The sequence below is a fragment of the Hyalella azteca genome, unplaced genomic scaffold, assembly GCF_000764305.2.
Source record: "Hyalella azteca isolate HAZT.00-mixed unplaced genomic scaffold, Hazt_2.0.2 contig2543, whole genome shotgun sequence".
NCBI classification, from domain to species: domain Eukaryota; kingdom Metazoa; phylum Arthropoda; class Malacostraca; order Amphipoda; family Hyalellidae; genus Hyalella; species Hyalella azteca.
In genome coordinates this window covers 8,373-34,042 of record NW_025932814.1, presented here as the reverse complement: position 1 = coordinate 34,042, position 25,670 = coordinate 8,373, and the positions used below count along the sequence as shown (strand labels likewise).

At 40.2% G+C, this 25,670-nt stretch overlaps 2 protein-coding genes across 2 annotated transcripts in view; one reads left to right on the top strand and one right to left on the bottom strand.

Annotated features, from left to right (window-relative positions):
- LOC108672337 overlaps positions 1–6,339 on the top strand; it is a gene marked incomplete at its 5' end in the record, with an annotated part of 9,393 nt that extends 3,054 nt beyond the window's left edge. The window contains 2 exon segments of the mRNA XM_047885606.1: positions 1,180–1,420; positions 5,289–6,339. Of these exon segments, the coding sequence (XP_047741562.1) occupies positions 1,180–1,420; positions 5,289–6,339 (1,292 nt within the window).
- Positions 6,340–14,124: 7,785 nt separating this feature from the next.
- LOC108672336 (DNA repair protein RAD51 homolog 1) lies at positions 14,125–25,400 on the bottom strand. Its single transcript, XM_047885605.1, has 8 exons — positions 25,281–25,400; positions 21,151–21,262; positions 19,773–19,878; positions 19,108–19,217; positions 18,455–18,586; positions 17,080–17,288; positions 14,827–14,845; positions 14,125–14,535 (listed from the first exon to the last, which is right to left on the bottom strand). Exons 2-8 carry the CDS (start codon positions 21,247–21,249, stop codon positions 14,368–14,370), a joined length of 843 nt encoding a protein of 280 aa, XP_047741561.1. The 5' UTR covers positions 21,250–21,262; positions 25,281–25,400; the 3' UTR covers positions 14,125–14,367.
- Between the last annotated feature and the right edge of the window lie 270 nt (positions 25,401–25,670).

Sequence of the window (25,670 nt, the reverse complement as noted above, 5' to 3'; positions counted from 1 at the left end):
GAGTCTGCAGTTGCATGAGTCTGCAGTTGCATGAGTCTGCAGTTGCATGAGTCTGCAGCTGTCTCTTATACACATCTAGATGTGTATAAGAGACAGATCCATTTCTTACTGACACCCATGTTGTCCTGATGCCCATTTTGGCCTGACACCCATTTTGTGCTGACACTTATTTTGTCTTGACACCATTTTCTTCCTTACACCCATGTTGTCCTGATGCCCATTTGGTCCATACACCCATTATGTCCTAAATACCCATTTTGTCCCTCCATCCATTTCTTACTGACACCCATGTTGTCCTGATGTCCCAAATGCACGTTTGTGCGCCTACAAGGTAGAGAAAGGGTCGTCAACTAAGGTAGTGAGGGATAAGTAAGAGACATCAGTCCAGATAACGTATCTTGTATACGGGGTGGTAATACATTAGTAACATTAGTACGATACAGAGGTATAAGCTACGGCGTCGACCTGTAAGGTCGGAGAACTCTACCGACACGCTACATCGCGGAGTGCTTATCAGCTACTGGGGGGGCCTTACTTAAGGTTACAAGGCTTTATATAGCCTTCGCTTCCGCCCACTATACTATATTCGCTTTCGCCCACTTCGCTTCCGCCTACTATATTCCGCTAGCCCTTATATAGAATTCGCTTCCGTCCACTATACTATATTCGCTTTCGCCCACTTCGCTTCCGCCCACTATATTCCGCTAGCCCTTATATAGCCTTCGCTTCCGCCCACTATATTCCGCTAGCCCTTATATAGCCTTCGCTTCCGCCCACTATATTCCGCTAGCCTTTATATAGCCTTCGCTTCCGCCCATAACGTGATCAATACACTGAGGTATTGATCACGTGATCTATCACGTGTCTTCCAGATGTGGACTCGTCCTCAATCTCTATCAGGTTAAGTGAATATTACGTCTCAATCACATACAATAATAATAATTATAATGAGACACCAGATTGACACCGGACACTGATGCCCCTTTTTTTCAGACACCCATTTTGTCCAGAAATTCATTTTAGTCAGTCTGTTAGCTGTAACCTCCCCCACACTCACCCGCTTCTCCAGAGCATGGGCAAGTACCCCACTCCCCCACCACTGCCCCCCACCACCCCCCCACTCCCCCAGAGCATGGGCAAGTCCCTGACGTTCCCCCCACCACTCCCCCACTCCCCCAGAGCATGGGCAAGTCCCTGACGTTCCCCCCACCACTCCCCCACCACTCCCCCAGAGCATGGGCAAGTCCCTGACGTTCCGCGGCGCGGTGTACGAGGCGCAGGACAGGCTGCGGAGGCACCGGTGCACGGACCCCTGGTGCGACACCCACATCCTGCGGGTGAAGTGCGAGCTGCAGGCCGCCAGGGGCAAGATCCGCCTGCTGGAGAGGCAGCTCAGCGCCAGGGGCGCCGCCCCCTGCGGGTGAGGTGGTCTGGGGGAGCTAGGGGGACTCGTTTTTGACGGGTGAAGGGTGAGCTGTAGCCGCCCCCTGCGGGTGAGGGGGGTGTGGTGGCGCCAGGTTGGTTAAAGGGATATGGGGGACGCGAGAGAGTGGGGGACGCGAGGGGGACTCGCATTTGGCGGGTGAAGGGCGAGCTGCAGTCCCCCAGGAGGGTTAAGGGTACACATATCTGATGGGTGAAGTGCAGGTGGGATGCCACGGGGACAGGGGCGCCGCCCCCAGCGGGTGAGGGGGTGTGGGGGCACTAAGGGAGTATGGGGGCACTAAGGGAGTATGGGGGACGCGAGGGGGACTCGCATTTAGCGGGTGAAGGACGAGTTGAAGTCCCTCAGGAGGGTTAATGGTACACATATCTGACGGGTGAAGTACGGGTGGGATGCCACTGGGACAGGGGTGCCGCCCCCAGCGGGTGGGGTCTATCCTATCCTTAGTGCTGCATGTTAAATTTACGTATGTGTTCATTATGATATTAAAGAGGATATAATGGTGGTTATAATGAATAAATATTAATAGTGAATGAATTATAAGGAGGTTATTATGAATGAAATACTGCATTATGAACTCCAAGACATTTATTTTGTCTGAAGCACTACTTATAAATGACGCAAAAAAATATCTCAGAACATGTCTCAAAAAACTGTTTCAAGAAATGTCGCAAAAAATGGTCTCGAAAAATTGATGGGATGGTCGGAAATTTAGCTGAAAATTTGCAGTGATATTCAAAGCTATTTTTGGTTTGAAAAAATGGTGAAATTTCTACATGGGCCAGGGTCAATATCCTATCAAACATACAGGGTGAACCAGAATTAAGTAACCCTTTTAATTTGTTAATAAATAAAAAACTAAGAAGGTTATGAAGTTGAAACTTGTTTTATTTAAAAGAAGAACATTTTTATGGTAATATTGTATCCTAGTTTTTAAATATAATATCTTTTAAATGCCCACCACAATTGTTTTGACAAAATAGGGCTCTTCTCTTCGTTGCTTTCATAACCTTCATTAGTAATTTCCCGGTATCCGCAAATTTTCGATAAAGAGATTTAATTGTTTTTTTTTGAAGGACTGATTCTTGTTTTAAAATGGATCCTGTAATCACGTTGAATTTCTGTTATTAACATCGTCCTGATGTAGGTTTGCAGAATTTTCGTTCTTCTTTGCTGTAGCGAATCTTAATGAAACTTTAAGGCTTGATAATTAAACACAAATTTAGCAAGCTATACAGGATAATGACGTAACTATGATACAATATTACCATAAAAATGTTCTTCTTTTAAATAAAACAAGTTTCAACTTCATAACGTTCTTAGTTTTTTATTTATCAACAAATTAAAAGGGTTACTTAATTCTGGTTCACCCTGTACATGGGGTCCACAAATTTGGACCCTATGACCTAAGAAAAAACATTTTTCATAAATCAAATTCTTTCGAAATAAATCTTTAAAAATAGATAAATAATATAAGCATGCCATACTCATTGTATTTTCATGTATTTTACTTCTAATACTTGTTTGTGTAGTGTTCTACATGTGTGGATGTATCGATGTATACTTACGTGTTTATTATTGGTTTTGTTGTTGCTTTTAATCATCGCACGACTCGACAAATGGCAAGAAAATTTCATGAATAAGGGGATGAATTTTTCCATTAAATTTACACTCAAAGAAATGAGTGACACATTGTCCAAATAGCGATGCTCTTATTTAAAGCTTTTGTGGGTCATCCTAACCCAGTTTGGCTCTTCAAAAGGGCGTATCAGTGCTACGTCCGCTGTCACTGCTCGGGACTGAAGGTAAGAAAGTATCACAATTTGGCCAATATAACTCATTTATTTTTCTATTTGATCGGGGATTTAATGTGCCTATTATCCATTTATTGGTCCCGGTACCACACACCGGTACCACACACCGGTACCACATACCGGTACCACATGCCGGTACCACATAACCCCCTCCCCCCGCTCATTGCAGCCGCGTGGGTGGCGGTATCATCGGCCCTCCCGGGGGGGAGGCCATGTTGGGGGAACGGGGGGATGTAGAGGGAGCAGGGAACGCCACGGGGGGGTGTGGGGGGCGAAGTGTGTTTGCTTGCTGTGTCCGGGGGGGCGGTGACCCCCAGCCGACCCCCCTGCTGCAGCCCCCCTACCACCACCAGCAGTCAGCAACCAACATAAAGTGAGTGAGGGGTGGGGGAAAGAGGAAGTAGTGTTGCCAGATGAGGTAGAAATGCACCCTCAACCACGGAGAATAACCCCAACCTGGGATAGTACCGGCAATCGTAGGTAGTACCCACAATCTCAGGTAGTACCTGCAATTTTGAGTAGTATCCGAAATGTTAGATAGTACCCGAAATGTTAGGTAGTACCCACAATCTTAGGTAGTACCTGCAATCTTAGGTACCGTAGTACGCGCAATTTTGAGTAGTATCCGAAATGTCCGAAATGTTAGGTAGTACCCGCAATTTTAGATATTACCCGCGATTATAGGTACCCGCAATCTTAGGTAGTATCCACAATCTTAGGTCTAAGGTGGTATCACAATCTTGGGTAGTTCCCGCAATTTTAGGTAGTACCCACTACTTGAGGTAGTACCCACAACTTGAGGTAGTACCCACTACTTGAGGTAGTACCCACTACTTGAGGTAGTACCCACTACTTTAAGTAGTACCCACAACTTGAGACTACTTGAGGTAGTACCCACTACTTGAGGTAGTACCCACTACTTGAGGTAGTACCCACTACTTGAGGTAGTACCCACTACTTGAGGTAGTACCCAAAACTTGAGGTAGTACCCACTACTTAAGGTTGTACCCACTACTTAAGGTAGTACCCACTACTTAAGGTTGTACCCACTACTTAAGGTAGTACCCACTACTTCAGGTAGTACCCACTACTTCAGCTAGTACCCACTACTTCAGGTAGTACCCAGTACTTAAGGTTGTACCCACTACTTAAGGTAGAATCCACTACTTGAGGTAGTACCCCCTACTTCAGGTAGTACCCACTACTTCAGGTAGTACCCACTACTTCAGGTAGTACCCTCTACTTAAGGTAGTACCCACTACTTCAGGTAGTACCCACTACTTAAGGTAGTACCCACTACTTCAGATAGTACCCACTACTTCAGCTAGTACCCACTACTTCAGCTAGTACCCACTACTTCAGGTAGTACCCTCTACTTAAGGTTGTACCCACTACTTAAGGTAGTACCCACTACTTAAGGTAGTACTACTGTTCATTTTGTGTGGTGTTTACTGTCTGCATGTTAATGTTATTGATGTGATGTCTCATATTCACTTCTGAATGGGGAATATTAATTAATTAATCAAATAAGATATCTGATTGTCTTAAGTTTACATTGAGTGTTCAGATAGTCTGTTGCCGTGACCTACACTCTGGGAAATGGATGAGTCATGTTGTCCAAATAGTGACACACTTTCTGCACGTGGCACTGATACGCATTTTTTTCGGGCTAAAGTGGGTCAAGATGTCCCACGCAAGGGACAAAATTGCATCGTTAGATTTTAATCTATGCACTTGGAGAAATTAGTGAGACTATGTCCAAAAAGCGGTGCACTTCGTGCACCAGTGTGGGTCATACTGACCCAGTTTGGTTTAGCGAAAGAGCGTATCAGTGCTATATCAGCTAAATGCTCTTGCTGTGGGGTTGAAAAGTGTCACTCTTTGACCAACATGATCAATCCATTTTTATCAGTGTAAATCAGTGCTATATACGTCTGCTCTTTGTTCGTTTTAAGAGTAAGAAAGTGTGTCATTATGACCCATTCAGTTTCTTGGACGTGTAGGTTCACCTCAGCCCACTTTCTTAACAGCGCCACATCCCCCATGCCGGCCCACCAGCTCACCAGGACCGAGAGTGTGGCCAAGAGGGACAAAAGTGACGCTCTTGCCCTCCAGCAATTCAAGGAGAAGTTCCTTGAGGGTTGCCGTCTAAAACAGCAGCGAGAAGAACTCCAGCAGCAGCAGCAGTTGCTGAGGAAAACAAGCAGTGGTCGATCCATCACAAGTAGCGAGTATTTCGCCGACGACCAACGTCTGTTGATCAGGTCGCAAGGTTATCCTGATGGGGATGACCCTGCCGCCATGACCCTACCGAAAACAAAGTTCCAGTTCGCGTATTCTTCGTCAGGGTCCGCGGAAGGGTTGGGACTGGACAGCCCTGATAGCCTCATCGGGGTTAGGGGCTCGTTAGCGCCAAACGTGTCAGGTGGACAGGGGTCGGCATGCGGGGTAACAGCTAGAATGGACTCCGCAGGGAAACCTGGTAGAAACGTGGGGCACCATCATCTTGGTTCATCGAAAAGCTTGTTGTCGCTTTTCGGAAATTCCGGGACTTCTTTGACCCGAACGGGGGGGACCCGACCACTGGGTGGAGGGGGTCTAATGGAACTTAGTGGTAGGTCCCTCCACGCGACCAGTAGTGGCCCTGGCAAGTACTCTGACATGGTAGGTGGTACAGAAACCATGCGGTCGTCTACCACTATCTTGGACTCGATCTCCAGACCAACCTTCCCCGACGGGGGGACGACGCTCCCCAGCGGCCGCAGCGGAAGGATCCCCCTGGATACCCTCATCCGAACCCCTCTCGTGGGGCACCGTGCCCCAACACACACAGTGAGCACCCCTCTTCCCCAAGCGTTCCCCCAGAACCCTACCTCTGGCAACGTGCACGTGACTGCCAGAAGCACGAGAAGTGGCATATACGAGTCCCTTGACACCCCCCTGTCCCCTCGGGAGGGGTTATACCGACGAAGGCGAAGTTTCGATGATGACGATGATGAGGACTTCGGACCGACCCCTTACTACCAGAAGGACTTCGGTCCTGGGGCAGCGGCCAGACGATGTAAGTTGCCGTGGTACTAGTATAATGATCATTGTAATAAAATCTTTGAAATGATAGTCAAATACTATCTTATTACAGAGATATATTCCGATACCATCTTATTATAATGATATATTCCGACACTATTTTTTTAAAAATGATTTATTTCAATACTATCCAGTGGAAATTTTATATACAATCTGTTTATAAGGAGCGACCTAGTGTGGCCTTATAACCGGAATTGACTGCACACATATTCTAGGTTTGGCATTTACAGGGAAACTTAATTATTTTAATTATTATTAGAAGCTTGCTTAATTTGAAATGCATCTTTTACGTAATGGTATGATTATCCTAGACAGTTCTGTCTGTATGGTATGCACGAGTATCTTACCCTGTTCTGTATAGTTTGAATATCCTGTATAGTTGTATAACAAAGCGTGTTTTTTCTCTTGTTTTTCAGACGCACGATGATATTCGTGCACGATGATATTCGTACACGATGATATTCGTACACGATGATATTCGTACACGATGATATTCGTACACGATGATATTCGTACACGATGAAATGCGTACACGATGATATTCGTACACGATGATATTCGTACACGATGATATTCGTACACGATGATATTCGTACACGATGCTATTCGTGACTAGATATAGAGCTTATACCATTGCTGTGCTAGCCTAAGCTTCGTGTTCGTATTCGTGTGATGTTTGTTCGTATGTTCGTTACGAACGATTAATGTTTAATGTGTTGCTTAGCATGACGATGTTAGAGAAACATTAGTTGTTAAGAACGCTGGTCAAACGTGTTTAAATTAGTCTTGTAGTCAAATGTTAGTTATACGTCTGTAAGAGTCAGTCAAACGTCAGCCAAGAAAAATTACTCTAACGTCAGCCAAAAAGAGTTAGTCAAACGTCTGTAGTGAGAGTCAGTCAAACGTCAGCCAAAGTTAGTTTGTCAAACGTCAGCCAAAAAGCGTTAGTCTAACGTTAGCCAAAAAGCGTTAGTCAAACGTCAGCCAAAAAGAATTAGTCAAACGTCAGCCAAAAAGAATTAGTCAAACGTCAGTCAAAAAAACGTTTGTAAAATATCAGCCGAATGAAGTTAGTCAAACGTCAGCCAAAAAGAGTTAGCCAAATGTCAGCCAAAAAGAGTTAGCCAAACTTCAGCCAAAAGGAGTTAGTCAAACGTCAGCCAAAAAGAGTTAGTCAAACGTCAGCCAAAATGAGTTAGTCAAACATCAGCCAAAAAGCGTTTGTCGAACGTCAGCCAAAAAGAATTTGTCAAACGTCAGCCAAAAAGAGTTAGTCATACGTCAGCCAAATGGATTCAGTCAAACAAAAAGTTTTCCAATTGAAGTTCGCATTTTTAAAGATGAAGGCCAAAAAATGATCCATTCTAGGTTCTAGAAAAGAAGAAGGGAATTTGCTAGAGGAAACTTATTGGATTAGCCAAATACAGTTTCACATGTTCTAGATCTATTATAGGTGTTCTCTAGAGTGCGTGCTCTAGACCTTGAATTAATTATCTATATAGCTTCGACTGCTAGAACTGTTCTTTGTTCTAGAATAAGAAGTTTTCTAGACCTGTTGAATGTGCTATATAGCTTTGACTGCTAGAACTGTTCTTTGTTCTAGAATACCGAGTTTTCTAAACCTGTTGGATGTGTTCTAGATCTATTATGGGTGTTCTCTAGAGTCCTGAAAGCTCTAGATCTCTTAGGAGTACTCTAGATCTATTTTGTGCTCTGAATCTATTGAGTGTATGTACTCTAGAATACCGAGTGCTCTTGATCGGCTAGGTGTTCTCTAGAGTCCCGAGTGCTCTAGATCGACTAGGTGTTCTCTGAGTGCTCTAGATCGGCTAGGTGTTCTCTAGAGTCCTGAGTGCTCTAGATCGACTAGGTGTTCTCTAGAGTCTCGAGTGCTCTAGATCGACTAGGTGTTCTCTGAGTGCTCTAGATCGGCTAGGTGTTCTCTAGAGTCCTGAGTGCTCTAGATCGACTAGGTGTTCTCTAGAGTCCTGAGTGCTCTAGATCGGCTAGGTGTTCTCTAGAGTCTCGAGTGCTCTAGATCGACTAGATGTTCTCTAGAGTCTCAAGTGCTCTAGATCGGCTAGGTGTTCTCTAGAGTCCTGAGTGCTCTAGATCGACTAGGTGTTCTCTAAAGTACCGAGTGCTCTAGATCGGCTAGGTGTTCTCTAGAGTCTCAAGTACTCTATATCGACTAGGTGTTCTCTAGAGTCTCTAGAGTGGAGTCCTGAGTAGTTCTCTAGAGTCCTGGGTGCTCTAGATCGGCTAGGTGTTCTCTAGAGTCCTGAGTGCTCTAGATCGGCTAGGTGTTCTCTAGAATACCGAGTGCTCTAGATCGACTAGGCGTTCTCTAGAGTCCTGAGTGCTCTAGATGTGTTAGGTGTGTCATCTAGTCAAAATTAATGCTTGCCTAGAGGATGTGTCTAAGTTGCTCTAGTTGCATTGCCTAGATGTCTGCTTCAAAAACTCTTGTTCCTAGAGTTGATTCTAGTGAACAACTAGGTAAGTCTGGGTCATAGAACAAACCAGGCTTGCTCCACTAGTACTAGAAGCTGCACTAGTGATAGGTAATGTTTGCTCAATAGGTGGGATGCGTGACTAGTTTATCTAGGAGGCACCTAGACCTACATGTGCTTATTGTGATGTGTCTTGCCTAGTGCTGTGGTAGTGTGGTACAAACTAGGTGGTGTGGTACCTGCTAGGTGGTGTGGTACAAACTAGGTGGTGTGGTACCTGCTAGGTGGTGTACCTGCTAGGTGGTGTGGTACCTGCTAGGTGGCTGTCTCTTATACACATCTAGATGTGTATAAGAGACAGCTGCTAGGTGGTGTGGTACCTGCTAGGTGGTGTGGTACCTGCTAGGTGGTGTGGTACCTGCTAGGTGGTGTGGTACCTGCTAGGTGGTGTGGTACCTGCTAGGTGGTGTGGTACCTACTAGGTAGAGGGATTTATTTTCGTATAAATTTCTTCATTAAACAGTGAGTTGCAGGGTTCGAGTCTCAGTTAGCTGTAAAAATTGTGCATGAATATTTTATATTCCTATTATTATATTTTTTAATTAATTTTAATATATTTTATCAGTAATATTATATTTTTTAATTAATTTTAACATTTGTTATCATTAAATCTGAAGAAATATTATTATTATTCCATAGTTAATAATGGAAGTTTATAGATAATACACTCAGTAACATAAATTGGTCATATTGTCGAAATAGTGACATACTTTCTTACACATGTAGCACGGACATGCCGCCCTTTTGCCGGCCAAAACTGGGTCAAAATGACCCACGTAGGGCAGAAAGTATATCACTATTTAGACGAAATAACACGGATTTTTTTGACTATATTGATAATTTAATTAATATATATGGGTTTTGTCCAAAAAAGTTGTATGTTGTGGCCTTGATGTGCACTTATTGTTGTTTATGTTGACACTCGACGAAATGAGTGGGTTATTGTCCCAAATAACGATGCACTTTATGTGAGCCTTCCTGGTGAATGTAAAAACTAAGGCAAGAAAAAAAAATGTAGCGTTATTTGCACAAAGTCTCACTTATTTCACTGAGTGAACGATGTTCGCCGCACCTCCAATGTTGAATAACTTAAACGTTATTAAACATTATCATCATCGTATTATTATTTAACTGTATTGAATATTATAATGACTGTTGATATCTGTGCAGAACATTGATATTGTGTTGAAATGAAACTGTACGCCTTACAACTCTTGTTTTAATCCTTAAATACCGGAAGCGGAACTGTTAACGAAATCAATTCAAATTCATACATTATTCCTGTATGAATATGAAAATGGTTTATGTCACTTATCTACAATAACATATTTTAGCGCCCACGGTCGGTAGGTTCATTTAAATTGTCACCGATTAACGTCGATTTAACTTTGTCTGTTCGTCGTATTTTTTTTTGCGTTTTAATCACTGCTGTAAGTATTTTATTATTGCTAGACGCAGTATAACTCCTATGTCTACTTGTTTTAGTTGTGACTATAACTTATGTTTAATAGTTATAGTCACTCAGTAACATACAGTAATACACTCAGTAACATAAATGGGTAACTCAGTAACATACCAATATATCATGTTCAATGTTTACGTCGCCCAGCATTACTACAATTCACCGTAGCCATGAGCATTACTGTGACCTGTGAAGCATTTTATTATAGCTTGTGCCAATCTTTGTTTTATTATTAACGACTTATCACCACACCTCAAGTAAAGTCTTTTGTTTTTGTTACTTTCAGCTTACAAGAACAGTAAAGGAAATAGCACAAGTTCGTTTGTTAACTGCCGTGGCGACATAGCCTTTTACGTGAACTCCCTGGGCATCTGGAATTCATTGAAGTTATCCGTAAACGTTTTCATTGTTTACTCCAGATCATAGAAAATTTGACCACAAATCGTGGGGACGGGGGTAACATTTCTAAAACAGCCTGTAACATATCCGCACTCTAAACCTTAATACAATGAAACGCTTGAATTATTTCACAGTTTAGCGACTCGGGAAAATTTCAGATAAATTCAAACGTACTCCAATACACAGTCGCAGCTTTGTTAAAAATTTGCGTGAAATTGAAGTAAGTGAAAAGTTCCATGTTCACATGACCGTCGCTGTATGTCTGTTTGAATTTTCAGTATAGATGTCCATGTCTTATTATTATCAATAGAAAAATAACGAATGAAACTCTCTACGCCTTTTTATGAATATTCTAGATGTACAAGTTTTTTGTTCTATGCAGCAGCCGCTGAACGTTCATAGTGCGTTTACTGTAGAAAATGTTCAGCGACAGAGGAACCGAATTATGTGAATAGTTTAGTTATGCTCCAAATAAGAAAAAAAATTGTTCGTGCTCAGTAATGGTGGTACGACGACCACTCTCATCACATTATTGCATACGTTTTTAGTTTGCATAAGAAACTCTTATATTTTTGGGGCCTTAAAGTATCCTATGGATATTAAGGCATAATGTCGACGTACTTTTATAAAGTGAAAGGGACGCAGTTGAATTTTAATTGTGCAGAGGAGATTTGAAATGCCCTGAATGCAGAGATAGTAATTATATTGCATTACGCCTCTGATACTTTAAATAATTTTTACTGTAGAGGACTCTCATAGTCTAGTCCTTTGGGAACTTTGGCTATTCCATTACGCGCCATCATGACAGGATAACAACGAACATTCTGTGACGTACGGTTTCTAGAAAGAAAGGACAAATATACAAGAAAAAAGTACGCTATTTACATGAAATAATAATATATGACCTAAAATAAATAAACATAACTGCGTCGAGTAGGCTAATTCTATTGCTACAAATTTCAGAAAGATGGAAAATGGCGGCTACAATTACGCATATGTTTATGATATAAAAATATTTTTTGTCCAGGTTTACTTCTAGCCGTATTAAAATTACTCCATCACCACAGATGAAACTTCTAGCACTTAATTGCGTCAATAAGTCGAAGTGAAACTAATCAAAGCCAAAGTAATATAGGTCTGATGTCAATTATCCACAATAAAATATTTTAGCGCCCACGGTCGGTAGAGTCATTTAAATTATTCTGGCAACATTTTACGGAACGAACGCTACAGCCCGGGAGTAGAACTTAGCACGTCACCGAGTAACGTCGAATTTAACCTTGTCTGTTCGCCATATTCTCACAACAAGAACCAACACCAGGGGCCACGGCTATAAACTAAAAAAAAACTGCGTTGTAACACATCCATGCTACAAAATTTCTTCTCGCTTCGAATCCCCGACATGTGGAACAGCCTCCCCGATGACATCGTTGGCACTCCAAGTATGAACGCGTTCAAGAACAGACTAGATAAAGCTATGGAAAAATATATGTTCAGATTTGAAGTACCTAGCTCCTTATCGAACCCGGTGGAAGTCTAGTAGCTACTTCAAACTATCGCCAGTCATGAAAAGATCCGGTCAAATGACACGATTTTAGATCTTCTATGAACAAGGCACGAAAAGGAAAAGAATCGGCGACAGGCCACATCAGGCCTACATTTCAGCGCCGACATCACTATGTTATGTATTGCTTTTTGCGTTTTAATCACTGCTGTAAGTATTTTATTATTGCTAGATGCAGTATAACTCCTATGTCTACTGCTATATATTTTTTTAGTTGCGACTATATCCCATGTGCCGAAACTATGGATCATGGTCTTTATTTACGTAGTCTAGCATTACTACAATTCACCGTAGCCAAGAGCGTTAGTGCCAATCTTTGTTTTATTATTAACGACTTGTCACCACACCTCAAGTAGTCTTTAAGTTTTGTTACTTTCAGTTTACAAAAACAATAAAGGAAATAGCGCAAGTTCGTTCGTTAACTGCCTTGGCGACATAGCCTTTTACGTGAACGCCCTGGACAGTTTCATTGTACGAAATCAATGAATTTATTATTTATTATATATTGTGGGTAAACAATGAATGCCGTACAATATAAACTTTTATTTCCACTACTCGATGTACAATATTACAAATAATATAAAACATGTACGAAGATGTACACGAAATAGTCCATTTAAAATCCGTACTTTAGTACAACTCCTGACCACACAGTATACCTTGGTTGTGTACATAGATAAAAGTACACAAACTACAGCTTAATGATCGACCATTACATCAACCATTAGGAAAATTAATTGCATCAGCCAGTTTACCATTAAACTGGTACAGGTTTGTCCAATGAAATATCGTTTCAATGGGCAAACCATTTAATCCTTTAGCTCGCCCTGTATATCAATGGACAAACCATTAAACCCTTTAGTTCCCCCAGTATATCAACAGGAAAACCATTAAACCCTTTAGTTCGCCCGGTATATCAATGGACAAACCATTAAACCCTTTAGTTCCTCCGGTATATCAATGGGCAAACCATTAAATCCTTTAGCTCGCCCGGTATATCAACAGGAAAACCATTAAACCCTTTAGTTCCTCCGGTATATCAATGGACACACCATTAAACCCTTTAGATCTCCTGGTATATGAAGGGGCAATCCATTAAACCCTTTAGTTCCTCCGGTATATCAATGGACAAACCATTAAACCCTTTAGTTCCTCCGCTATATCAATGGACAAACCATTAAACCCTTTAGTTCCTCCGCTATATCAATGGACACACCATTAAACCCTTTACTTCATCCGGTATATCAATGGGCAAACCATTAAATCCTTTAGTTCCCCCGGTATATCAATGGACAAACCATTAAAACCTTTAGATCTCCTGGTATATCAAGAGGCAATCCATTAAATCCTTTAGATCTCCTGGTATATCAAGGGGCAATCCATTAAACCCATTAGATCCTCTGGTATATCTATAATCAAACCATTAAACCCTTTAGTTCCTCCGATATATAAATCATCCTACGAAAGCACTTACCGTTTAAACGGTAGTTGGCCCATTAGAGACATTGTATTAAAAGGCTGACCATTTAACCAATAAGTTTGTCCATTAAGGACCATTACCCATTACTATAACCGTTACCGTGGTTACGGGTGACCTATAAAACTATTATAATCGCCCATTACACGCGATCTAAAACTATAAAACAGCTAAATTATGGAAAATAATTGTTGGTTAGTTTATATAGACATGAGATTTAGGCAGACCAAGAGGCGCGGGCCTCGGCATCCAAGAGGCGCGGTCCTCGGCATCCAAGAGACGCGGTCCTCGGCATCCAAGAGACGCGGTCCTCGGCATCCAAGAGACGCGGGCCTCGGCATCCAAGAGGCGCGGGCCTTCCTCGGCATCCAAGAGACGCGGGCCTCGGCATCCAAGAGGCGCGGTCCTCAGCATCCAAGAGGCGCGGTCCTCAGCATCCAAGAGGCGCGGGCCTCGGCATCCAATAGGCGCGGTCTTCAGCATCCAAGAGACGTGAGCCTCGGCATCCAAGAGACGCGGTCCTCGGCATCCAAGAGGCGCGGTCCTCACCATCCAAGAGGCGCGGTCCTCGGCATCCAAGAGGCGCGGGCCTCGGCATCCAAGAGGCCTAGTCTTTGGAGTCGCCGATGCCGTCGGCATAGATGCCGAAGATGGCCTCGGCCTCAGGCAGGCACGGCGAGTCGTAAATCTTGCAGATACGCGTCTCCCCGCGGCCCTTGCGCAGGTACAGCCTGCAAGTACAGTTACAGTTACAGCCTGCAGGTACAGTTACAGCCTGCAGATACAGTTACAGCCTGCAGGTACAGTTACAGTTACAGCCCGCAGGTACAGTTACAGCCTGCAGGTACAGTTACAGCCTGCAGGTACAGTTACAGCCTGCATGTACAGGTACNTAAACACGAGGTTTGCTAGAAATTGATCTACTTTGGTTTCGAATAACTTTAATAACTTGTAGACATTAATAGAGTTGTAACTATAATCAGATAGTTATATAGTTAAATAGAGTTGTAGCTATATAACTATCAGAGAAATATTACTTACTAATAATTAACTTGTTACTACAGACTTGTATTACAGACTTGTAACTGTTGATAAACAGGTAACTATTATGGATTTATTATAATTAATAAACTTGAAAATATAAAATGACGTTAAGAGAGATGTACTATATAATAAGTCGGTATAGTCAATCAATTTTGCTTCGTTCTGCCCCTATTCTCTCAGTGACTGTACACAGCTCTGCTAACTGTGTGCCGCCACTGTTCTCTCCTTGACTGTACACAGCTCTTTTGAATGTGTGCAGCAATTGTTCTCTCATTGACTGTACACAGCTCTGCTAACTGTGTTCAGCAACTGTTCTCTCCCTGACTGTACACAGCTCTGCTGACTGTGTGCAGCAACTGTTCTCTCCCTGACTGTACACAGCTCTGCTAACTGTGTGCAGCCACTGTTCTCCTCTTGACTGTACACAGCTCTGCTGATTGTGCAGCCACTGTTCTCTCTTTGACTGTACACAGCTCCTTTGAATGTGTGCAGCAACTGTTCTCTCCCTGACTGCAGGTACACAGCTCTGCTAACTGTGTGCAGCCACTGTTCTCTCCCTAACTGTACTCAGTCCCGGCGACTGTAGCTCTGCTGACTGTGTTCAGCAACTGTTCTCTCCCTGACTGTACCCAGTCCCGCCGACTGTACACAGTCCCACCGACTGTACTCCATCTGAGCAGCAATGGAGGGTCATTGTTTCGAGGAGCAGATGACCAGAGTTGAAGTGGTAATTACGTGCAGGATATACGACAGGTGTGCCGTCTGGCTGCTTTCAAGTGTCGCTGAAGTTTTGTCTCCACAAGACGTCGTCGCTTGAGTTTTTTTAAGTGCAATGATTGTCTTTTTTTAAGTGCAATGATTGTCTTTTTTTAAGTTCAATGATTGTCTAGTAATTGCAGAGGCTGCGGTGGACGAGGCTCCGATGCTAGTTTCATGCCTACTGCCAGGTGTCTAAATTGCTTGTCTTCATTTCTTTTCTTGAGACAAAATTAATATTTGCTGAGTCACAGGCATCGAGAGTTGAATTGAAATTAGATGCGCGTGACTGAAGCTCTTTCTCTTATACACATCTAGATGTGTATAAGAGACAGGGTTATGAGAGGGGAGGGGGGGGGTTATAAGAGTGGGCTCCATACTGATTGCTGCTGCAGTAATAAACTATTATGTGGGAATGAGTGATCTATCTCTAATGATGTGCCAAAGTTGATGTGGAGAACCCAAGTGAAGTACTACACACTAGTTATCAATTAGTTCTCCATTAGTCAACTGCTAGGCAGCTAGTTATCAATTAGTTCTTTACTAGTCATCAGCCAGTTCCCACTACCTACTCATCCACCCGTCACGCACTAGTCACGCACTAGTTACCTCGTCCGCGTCACTAGTTATCCACCAGTCATGCACTAATCTCAGTAGTCACCCACTAGTTCCACTAGCTATCTATCGGTCACCCACCAGTCCCACCAGTCACCCACTAGTCCTACCAGTCACTCACTAGTCGCACTAGTAACCTCGTCCTCGTCACTAGTCACGCACTAGTCGCACTAGTCACCCACTAGTCCCACTAGTCACCAACTAGTCCCACTAGTCACCCACCAGTCCCACAAGTCACCCACTAGTCGCACTATCCACTACGTCCTCGTCACCAGTCACCCACTAGTCCCATCAGTCACCCACTAGTCCCACCAGTCACCCACTAGTCCCATCAGTCACCCACTAGTCCCACCAGTCACCCACTAGTCTCACTAGTCACCCACTAGTCCCACCAGTCACCCACTAGTCCCACTAGTCTCACTAGTCACCCACCAGTCACGCACTAGTCCCACCAGTCACCCACTAGTCCCACCAGTCACCCACTAGTCCCACTAGTCACGCACTAGTCTCACTAGTCACGCACTAGTCCCACCAGTCACCCACTAGTCCCACCCTGTCTCTTATACACATCTAGATGTGTATAAGAGACAGCTTTACAGTCTTGCACAGTAACTAGTAAGTAACAACACAAACCAAGGCATGAAGCAGTACAACTCAAGTTGATAGTTGATACTGGCAATCCATTAAGTTAACTACTAAAAGTCTAACCCAGTGGTTCCCACAGTGAGCGGTACAGGCGNCAGCGTGGCCTGGGACTGCTACGTCCATCGTGGCCTGGGACTGCTACGTCCAGCGAGGCCTGGGACTTCTACGTCCAGCGAGGCCTGGGACTGCTACGTCCAGCGAGGCCTGGGACTGCTACGTCCCAAACAAATACCAATTAATACTAAATACTAAGAAATACCTGGCTTCAGCCATCATGGCTGCGGCCTGCACCAGTAGCTGGCTCTGATGGTCGCTGTTGTAGGCCCGTGCGTAGGCGACGTTATCGAGGACGTCGGCGCCGTTCAGCCCGTAGCGTTCAGACGTCGCCAGCAGACGTTCCGGTCTGAACGTCCCTTCCGTGTCGACATAGAGGCACTTGCCTTCCCCGCCCCCCATCTCCAGGGGCAGCTGCAAGTTACAATTAACTTTGTTAAATTTAATATATTTTATCCCTGCAAGTTTCAATTAATTGATTAATTAAATATTTTTCATTGCTGTAATCAGTTCATTGATTAATAAATTCACTTTGAATAAATCTTCTCCGCCCTCCAGCTCCAGGGGCAGCTGCAAGTATTAACTTGATTAATTAATAATCAAGTATTAAGTATTAATTAATACATAATACTTGATTATTAGACTATATTAATTAAGTAGTAAGTATTAATTGACTGTATTCATTATCAACAAGCTCCAATTAACTTGATTAAATTTAATATTTTTCATCACTGTAATGAGTTCACATATTAGGCAATTGCCTTTGACTTATATATTTCATTAATCGAATATTACAAAGATGAGCTTTTGTACCTTCATTGACATGGATGAACTATATTATATATTATTAAATAGATGTTATATATTATTAGATATATAGTATTTATTATTACATATATGAGAGATATATAATTGACATTCACAGTAGATTTTTAGTTAACTTTTCTCAAAGGTTTATTGTTAACATTTCTGGTACTTTTTTATTAGCATTTCTGAAATATTTGCTATATCTCTAATCAATCAATATAAAAAAATATAATAAAAAATAAAATCCCTTTCTTGCAAACATTATTCAGCAGAAAATTCACAGCAGAAAATCCACTGCAAATTAAAGCAGATGTAAAGTGGGTCGCCCGTACCCACCTACATAAAGTGGGTCGTCTGTACCCACCTGACAGATCTGTAAAGTGGGTCACCCATACCCACTTACATGTAGTGGATCGCCCGTACCCACCTGTGTAGAGTGGCTCCCCCGTACCCACCTGTGTAAAGTGGCTCCCCCGTACCCACCTGTGTAGAGTGGCTCCCCCGTACCCACCTTTACCCACCTATATAAAGTGGGTCCCCCGTACCCACCTATATAAAGTAGCTCCCCCGTACCCACCTATATAAAGTGGCTCCCCCGTACCCACCTATATAAAGTGGGTCCCCCGTACCCACCTATATAAAGTGGCTCCCCCGTACCCACCTATATAAAGTGGGTCACCCGTACCCACCTGTATTAAGTAGCTCCCCCGTACCCACCTATGTAAAGTAGCTCCCCCGTACCCACCTATATAAAGTGGGTCGCCCGTACCCACCTGGCATGTAACGGCCAGGGTGTGGCACAGCTGGGTTTTGCCCGTCCGAAATTCCCCGAAAATTTCAGTTATTGAGCCGGTCTCTATACCGCCTCCTAGCAGCTTGTCCAGCTCCTTGCTGCCTGTAGTTAACTGAATAAATATTATTATTAATAACTGCATAAATACTATTATTAATTACATATTATTAGCCATATTATATATATATATACATGTTATTGAGCCCGTCTCTATACCGCCTCCTAGCAGCTTGTCCAGCTCCTTGCTGCCTGTAGTTAACTGCACAAATATTATAATTAATAACTGCATAAATACCATTATTAATTACATATTATTAGCCATATTATATATATACATATTATGAGCCGGTCTCTATACCACCTCCTAGCAGCTTGTCCAGCTTGTTAACTGCACAAAAGGTTTCAGTTTAACAAATGTTATATTGATGTTAATTAAGTAGAGTTTATATTATCATAAATCAAGTTGACATTTCCTGCACCTGTATGATCTCGGATCTAACTTAATTAAATAAGCTAAATCTTATTAATCTTAACCTATATTAAGAGTTAAGTTAATTCAAGTTTAATTAATTAATTCATTAAGTAAATTAAGCTAAGTTTAAATTATCATAAATCCATTCCACATCCCCCCACCTGTATGATCTCAGATCTCTTCTGGTGGAACTCTGTGGCGGTGGTGAAGCCCATGGGCACGAGCTTGCCGGCCTCTGCCATCACCTTGTCTGCCTTTGCCTCACTGATGCCTTTAGTGACATCAATATCATCATATTATATATACATATTATATATCATATTATATATCATATTATATATACAAGCCCATGGGCACGAGCTTGGCAGCCTCCGCCATCACTTTGTCTGCCTTTGCCTCGCTGATGCCTTTAGTGACATCAATTTACCATCAATAATTACATCCATCAATAATTATATAAATCAATAATTACATCCATCAATAATTATATAAATCAATAATTACATCCATCAATAATTATATAAATCAATAGTTACATCAATCAATAATTTACATCAATTATTTACTTCAATCAGTCAATTTATATCAATCATTAATTTAGATCAATAATTTATATCAATTATTTTACATAAATTATTTTACATCAATTATTTACATCAATCAATAATGGCATCAATTTAATGGCATCACTTGCCTTTAATGGCATCAATTTAATGGCATCACTTGCCTTTAATGGCATCAATTTAATGGCATCACTTGCCTTTAATGGCATCAATTTACTGGCATCATTTACCTTTAATGGCATCAATTTACTGGCATCATTTACCTTTAATGGCCAGTAGACTCTTCTTGGGGGCAAATGCCACGGCCTCTACAGTGCAGTAGCCGGCCTCCTCCAGCTTCTTGATGTCACTTGCTGAGATGCCGTGTTGCTGTGTTATATAAATAAATAAATAATATTAATAATTTAAATGACGTGTTGCTGTAAAAGAAATAAATAATTTTAATATTGTGTTGCTGTAAAATAAATAAATAAATAATTTAATAATTTAAATGCCATGTTGTTGTAAAATAAATAAATAATTTAATATTTTATATGTTGTGTTGTTGTAAAATAAATAAATAATTAATTTAATAATTTAAATGCCATGTTGCTGTAGAATAAATAAATAATTTGAATAATTTAATAAATAATTTTAATGTTGTGTTGCTGAAAAATAAATAATTTAAATGTTGTAAATCCTCTCTCTAAAATCTAGTGAGTGATCAAGTTAACCAATACATAACTAAACATAACTTTTAAATGAAGTAAAAGATACTATATAATTTTTAATAGTACACTAAAACACATATAGCTTTTAAATAAAGTAAAACATACGGTACCTATATAACTTCTAAATAAAGTAAAACATATATAACTTTTAAATGAAGTAAAACAAATACAGGTTGAAAATAAAGTAAAACAGATATAACTTTAATTGAATAGCACAAAACCCATATCCCCACACTACCACAGTGGCAGTAAAGTAAAACATATATAACTTTTAAATAAAGTGGAACATATATAACTTTTAACTAAAGTAAAACAAATATAACTTCCAACTAAAGCAAAACATATATACCTATCATTTAAATGAAGTAAAACATATATAACTTCTAAATAAAGTAAGACAAACAACATAACTTTTAAATAAAGTAAAATGTGTAGGTATTATTCTAAATAAAGTAAAACGTATGTAATTTTAATACCGTAACACAAAACCCAAAACCCTATACAGCCACAGTGGCAGTAAAGTAAAACATATATAACTTTTAACTAAAGTAAAACATATATAACTTTTAAAAAAGTAAAACAAATATAATTTTAATTGAGTAACACATATAACTTTTAAATGGAGTAAAACATATATAACTTCTAAATAAATTAAAACGTATTTAATTTTATTGAGTAACACAAAACCCATATCCCCGTACAGTCACTCACCTCCAGCCTGGCTTTAAATGGAGTAAAACATATATAACTTCTAAATAAAGTAAAACAAATATAATTTTAATACAGTAACACAAAACCCATATCCCTGTACAGTCACTCACCTCGAGCCTGGCTTTAAATGGAGTAAAACATATATAACTTCTAAATAAAGTAAAACAAATATAATTTTAATACAGTAACACAAAACCCATATCCCTATACAACCACTCACCTCGAGCCTGGCTATGAGCACGGGTCCGCACTGCTCGTCCTCCTGCTGCGTCTGCTGCTGCGCTCCTGAGGAGCTAGCACGCTCCTGTTGAGCTGACATCCCTGGTCCTTATCTGTTCAATAGGATATTATAATTATTATTAGAGTAATGTACCTAATATCTGGGTAAATAATAGGATACCGGTATTATTAGAGCAATGTACCTAATATCTGGGTAAATTGAGAAGTGACATCCCTGGTCCTGATCTGTTCAATAGGATATTATTATAGTAACGTCCCTAATATCTCAGTAAATTGCTAGTGATCCAAACTAATAGTTACTTACTAGTAGGGAAGGAAGCAATCTCCAAACTAAAGGTTACTTACAAGTAGGGCTGGAACAGGAGCGTGCGCTCCTGAGGAGCTTGCACGCTCCTGTTGAGCCGACATCCTTGGTCCTGATCTGTTCAATAGGATATTATTAGAGTCATGTCCCTAATATCTGGGTAAATTACCTAATATCTGGGTAAATTCCCTAATATCTGGGTAAATTACCTAATATCTGGGTAAATTACCTAATATCTGGGTAAATTACCTAATATCTGGGTAAATTACCTAATATCTGGGTAAATTGAGAAGTGACATCCCTGATCCTGATCTGCTCAATAGGATATTATTAGAGTCATGTACCTAATATCTGGGTAAATTGCTAGTGATCTCCAAAATATAGGTTACTTACTAGTAGGGCTGGGAGTGAGAATAAACTACTAGTGTTCTCCAAACTAATGGTTGCTTACTAGTAAGGCTGGGAGTAAGGTTAAAATACTAGTGATGTCCAAAATAAAGGTTACTTACTAGTAGGGCTGAGAGTGAGGTTAAGTCCAAAAATAGCCAATTAGACATACAACTTGACTTTACAGACAATAAGCATGTTAAAATTTTATTGCTGTTAGCAAGCTGCTTAGCATGATTAAAAACCATGGGCTGTTAATTAAAATGTTTTGCAAGTAGAAATTTTTTGATCAAAACTTCAAAACTTGTAACTTCAAAATTTTATGAGGAATTTCAAAAATTTTTGGTGCTTGATGGCAAGCAGCGCAGTTTCCAATCAAAACACAAAGCCATGACTTCAAAGCTTCAAGATTCTCAATAACTGAAATTTTCTGATTCTTGAATCAAGCGGTTTTAGTAAAATGTAGAACTTTTCAATCATGAATTGCTATAACATAAAGCAGCCAAATAATATTTAGGTTAAATTAAACTTTTAACAAAAATATTATGACTTCATGGTTACGTTTTTTATATATTTTGAATTTTGCAGCTCAATTGTGCACTTTTATCAACAATTAGAATTGAGATGTATGATTCACACAGCAGAATTTAAAAAAAATTTGTTGTTACAAAAATCTATGGAAAGTCCCTAGCTGAAGTTATAGATCAGATATTTTATGCACCTGTCTGACATCCAATCAGGAATATTAGGCACAATTGCCAAAAACTATAGGAAAAATGTGTGCTTTTCTTCATTTTCTCAAATTGCCCTGAAGCAACTTGGCATAAAGCAATTTACTAGTTTGGCCTGACGTAAAGACAAGCCAACCTGGAATTTTAGGCAGAATTTTCAAAGCCTGTGGCCACATTAAATTTGTAGCAACCAGAGACTTTGTAGCAACCATCCATAATTCTTGATTTCATCCACTAAACTAAAGAAATAGGCTCAATTTTGTCAACCTGGTTAGCTAAGTTTTAGTGATGTTCAGTTCCTCAGTTCATCACTAGCCCTGAACCTGTAAACAATAAGTTTGCCTCACACCATACTCCAGCCTCTCCCTAGCCTCTGAGTGTCTTGAAAACTTTCAGCATTGGCAACTTGATCTTTACAACTTTTTAGAGCATTTTCTCTTTATAGAAAAAATGCACTATTGTGCTCGCCATGTCTGTCTGTCCGTCCGTGACTTCACTTTTTTGTCGATTTAAGAAGCGGGCATGCCTGTATCAAAGATACAACATCTTTTGCTCTAATGCACTGTACTAATTGCAATGAAAACTGATTTACGCATGAAAAAATGCACGCTCTGTCACTCACTGCCGTGAGTACCGACTTATATTTTTTTAGACTCTTCCTCAAGTTTGTTTTTGAGTCCTATGAGTAGCCCATTAAAATATCATGGATACCAGCATTATTTTACATAAGATGCTGGTTTAAATCTCAACTCGAGTAGATGTGGAAGTTACAAGTATACTGATTATAAAAAAAATCATCTGGTTTGCTGCTATGCCTGTCAGCTAGTCTGGAAAAGTCATATTTTTGTCTGAAATATCACGGCTCTAATATCATATAATTTCAGTAGGTATGAAATCTTGCGGCTCAAATGTCATAAATTTTTGTTTGATTAAAAAATCGCGGTTTGCACTTCGCAAACATGTCATTTCATAAAATTTTCAACTTCCGCAATCCGCATTGCTTTACCGTTCCTGCCAAAAATATCTTGCAGAAAAAACATAAACATTGTAATGTAAACAAATCAACGAAACGTTTTGTTGAAGATCTCGCATAGTTGCGGTCATGTCAAAGCGGTCAGACTGCATTAACGTATGCTGAACTTACCGTAGACCCAAATTTTATTGTTGCCGTTTGACTGTTTAAGGGTAAAATTAGAGATTTGGGGTAACACGTGCATGGACTTTGTAAATAAATTCGCACCTTGTAAATGGCTTTTCATGGCCGAGATATGGAATTCACATCTCGGTGAAATAGAATCACGGCTTGAAGAAATGGAATCACGGCTGGCAAATCCATAAAACCACGGCTCAAAAAATTCAGTCGTGGCTTGCCAAGTAGATATATTCCATGCCTGCCTGTCAGGTATGAATTATTTTTTAATGCCTATTTTTTCAACATTGAAGGCAAAAATATTAAATTTTCATTCATTGTTACAAAATAAATTGCGTAAGGGTTATTAAAATGGGCAAAAAAATTCATCAAAGATCATAACTGGAAAAATGGGTGGCAAACATCTGTAAATCAGACAAAAACATCCGTAAATCCAGGCATGGAAGATATCTCATAATCTTCCTTCTTTAGAGCCACAACTAGAGCTTTCTTATCATTTTTGAACTCAAACTTGAACTTGAAGCCAAAATAACAGCAACATTCCCACTAGATTAATTACCTCTTAATTATTAACAAAGGTATACAAATTGGTCTGTATGATTCCAAATGTATGAAAAATTTGTTACTTTGTAATCACAAGATTCCTTATAGTGATAAAAACTGATGATATACTGACTGATATAGAAGTGCAACTTTGATAGCCTAGTATATTCCTTACTCCCTACGCTGCCATGCACTCGTCGCACTGCATCATCGCAACTGATATTCTTTTGATATTCACCCACTTTCTGCACCTTGGACATCTTTTGTGAAATCTAAGAAAATCAGCTGATTTTTACCAGCTATTTTTAAAAATAAGCAGTGAAAAAATAGTTTTTACCCACAATTTTAGAAAATTTATCTCTGATATTCCAAATTAATTAGCACTCATTCATCCTCAGTGAAACTGTGAAATCTGTATCTGTCAACTTTTAGGAGTTTCAAAGATAGGAATAAAGAGAAGACCATTCCAATTTTCCCCTGGAATTATGAAAAATAAAAATATATAACAAAGTACTATCAACAAAGTTGATTAATTTACAAGCTCCAAGCCTCCAGGCTCCAACTTCATCCAAGAACTCTGACTCAAATAATATAGGAAATTGCAAGGTTGAAAATTCACTGAAATCACAAGATTTTAGAGTCAAAATATTTAAGAAAAGAAAGTAAAAACCTTAACAATTTAATGTATTTTTTGTTAGTGTTAATTGTCAAACTTCAAAGATTTGAATTTTGAATATTATTTTAGTATAATTTTACCCAAAAAATACAGGCATGTTACGACTTGTACGGTTATTGTACTTAGTAAACAAATTATGAAATAGGCCTACCTACCTAAGTAATAACTACTAATAAGACAAGTATGAAGTATTATAGCCATATTTATAGCTATAGGCAATAATTCTCATTCATGAAACTTAAAGCATATCAGTTGTCATTTTACCCCAGCAAACATTATAAAAACTGTATTGAATTATTTATATGAAATACATACATACTTTTCAATGGAATACTTTTGTTAGATACTCGTCTGGTCGTCTCGGCAGTGATTTGAACACAACGCTTCAAGCTTGCAGAATACTTGCTTCTCTGCCGTCCCCAGACGACTGACTCGTTTCTACACGTTACTGACGTTAGAGGAAATCTTTTCAAACCTCGCGCGTCAAATTCCGGATCCGTTGCACTAATTTTTTTAGAAAAGGTAATTTAAATTTGTAATGCATTTACTTGATTCGAAACGCCAAATAACTAGATTGCAACTAGATAAAAACAATCAATTGTTGGTAAAAACTATCTTAACCTTCTACTCATCACTATATGTGGCTTATCCCTAACATAAGATATTTTTTTCTGACATAACGTGTCAAATGACTGACAATGATTTTGAA

Coding starts and splice junctions, on each gene's coding strand:
- LOC108672336 (XM_047885605.1), bottom strand. CDS start 21,249: ATGTCAGCTCAACAGGAGCGTGCTAGCTCCTCAGGAGCGCAGCAGCAG. Junction 18,587..19,107: donor AGAGATCTGAGATCATACAG/GTGGGGGGATGT, acceptor ATATTTATTCAG/TTAACTACAGGCAGCAAGGA. Junction 17,289..18,454: donor CCCTGGCCGTTACATGCCAG/GTGGGTACGGGC, acceptor TGTAACTTGCAG/CTGCCCCTGGAGATGGGGGG.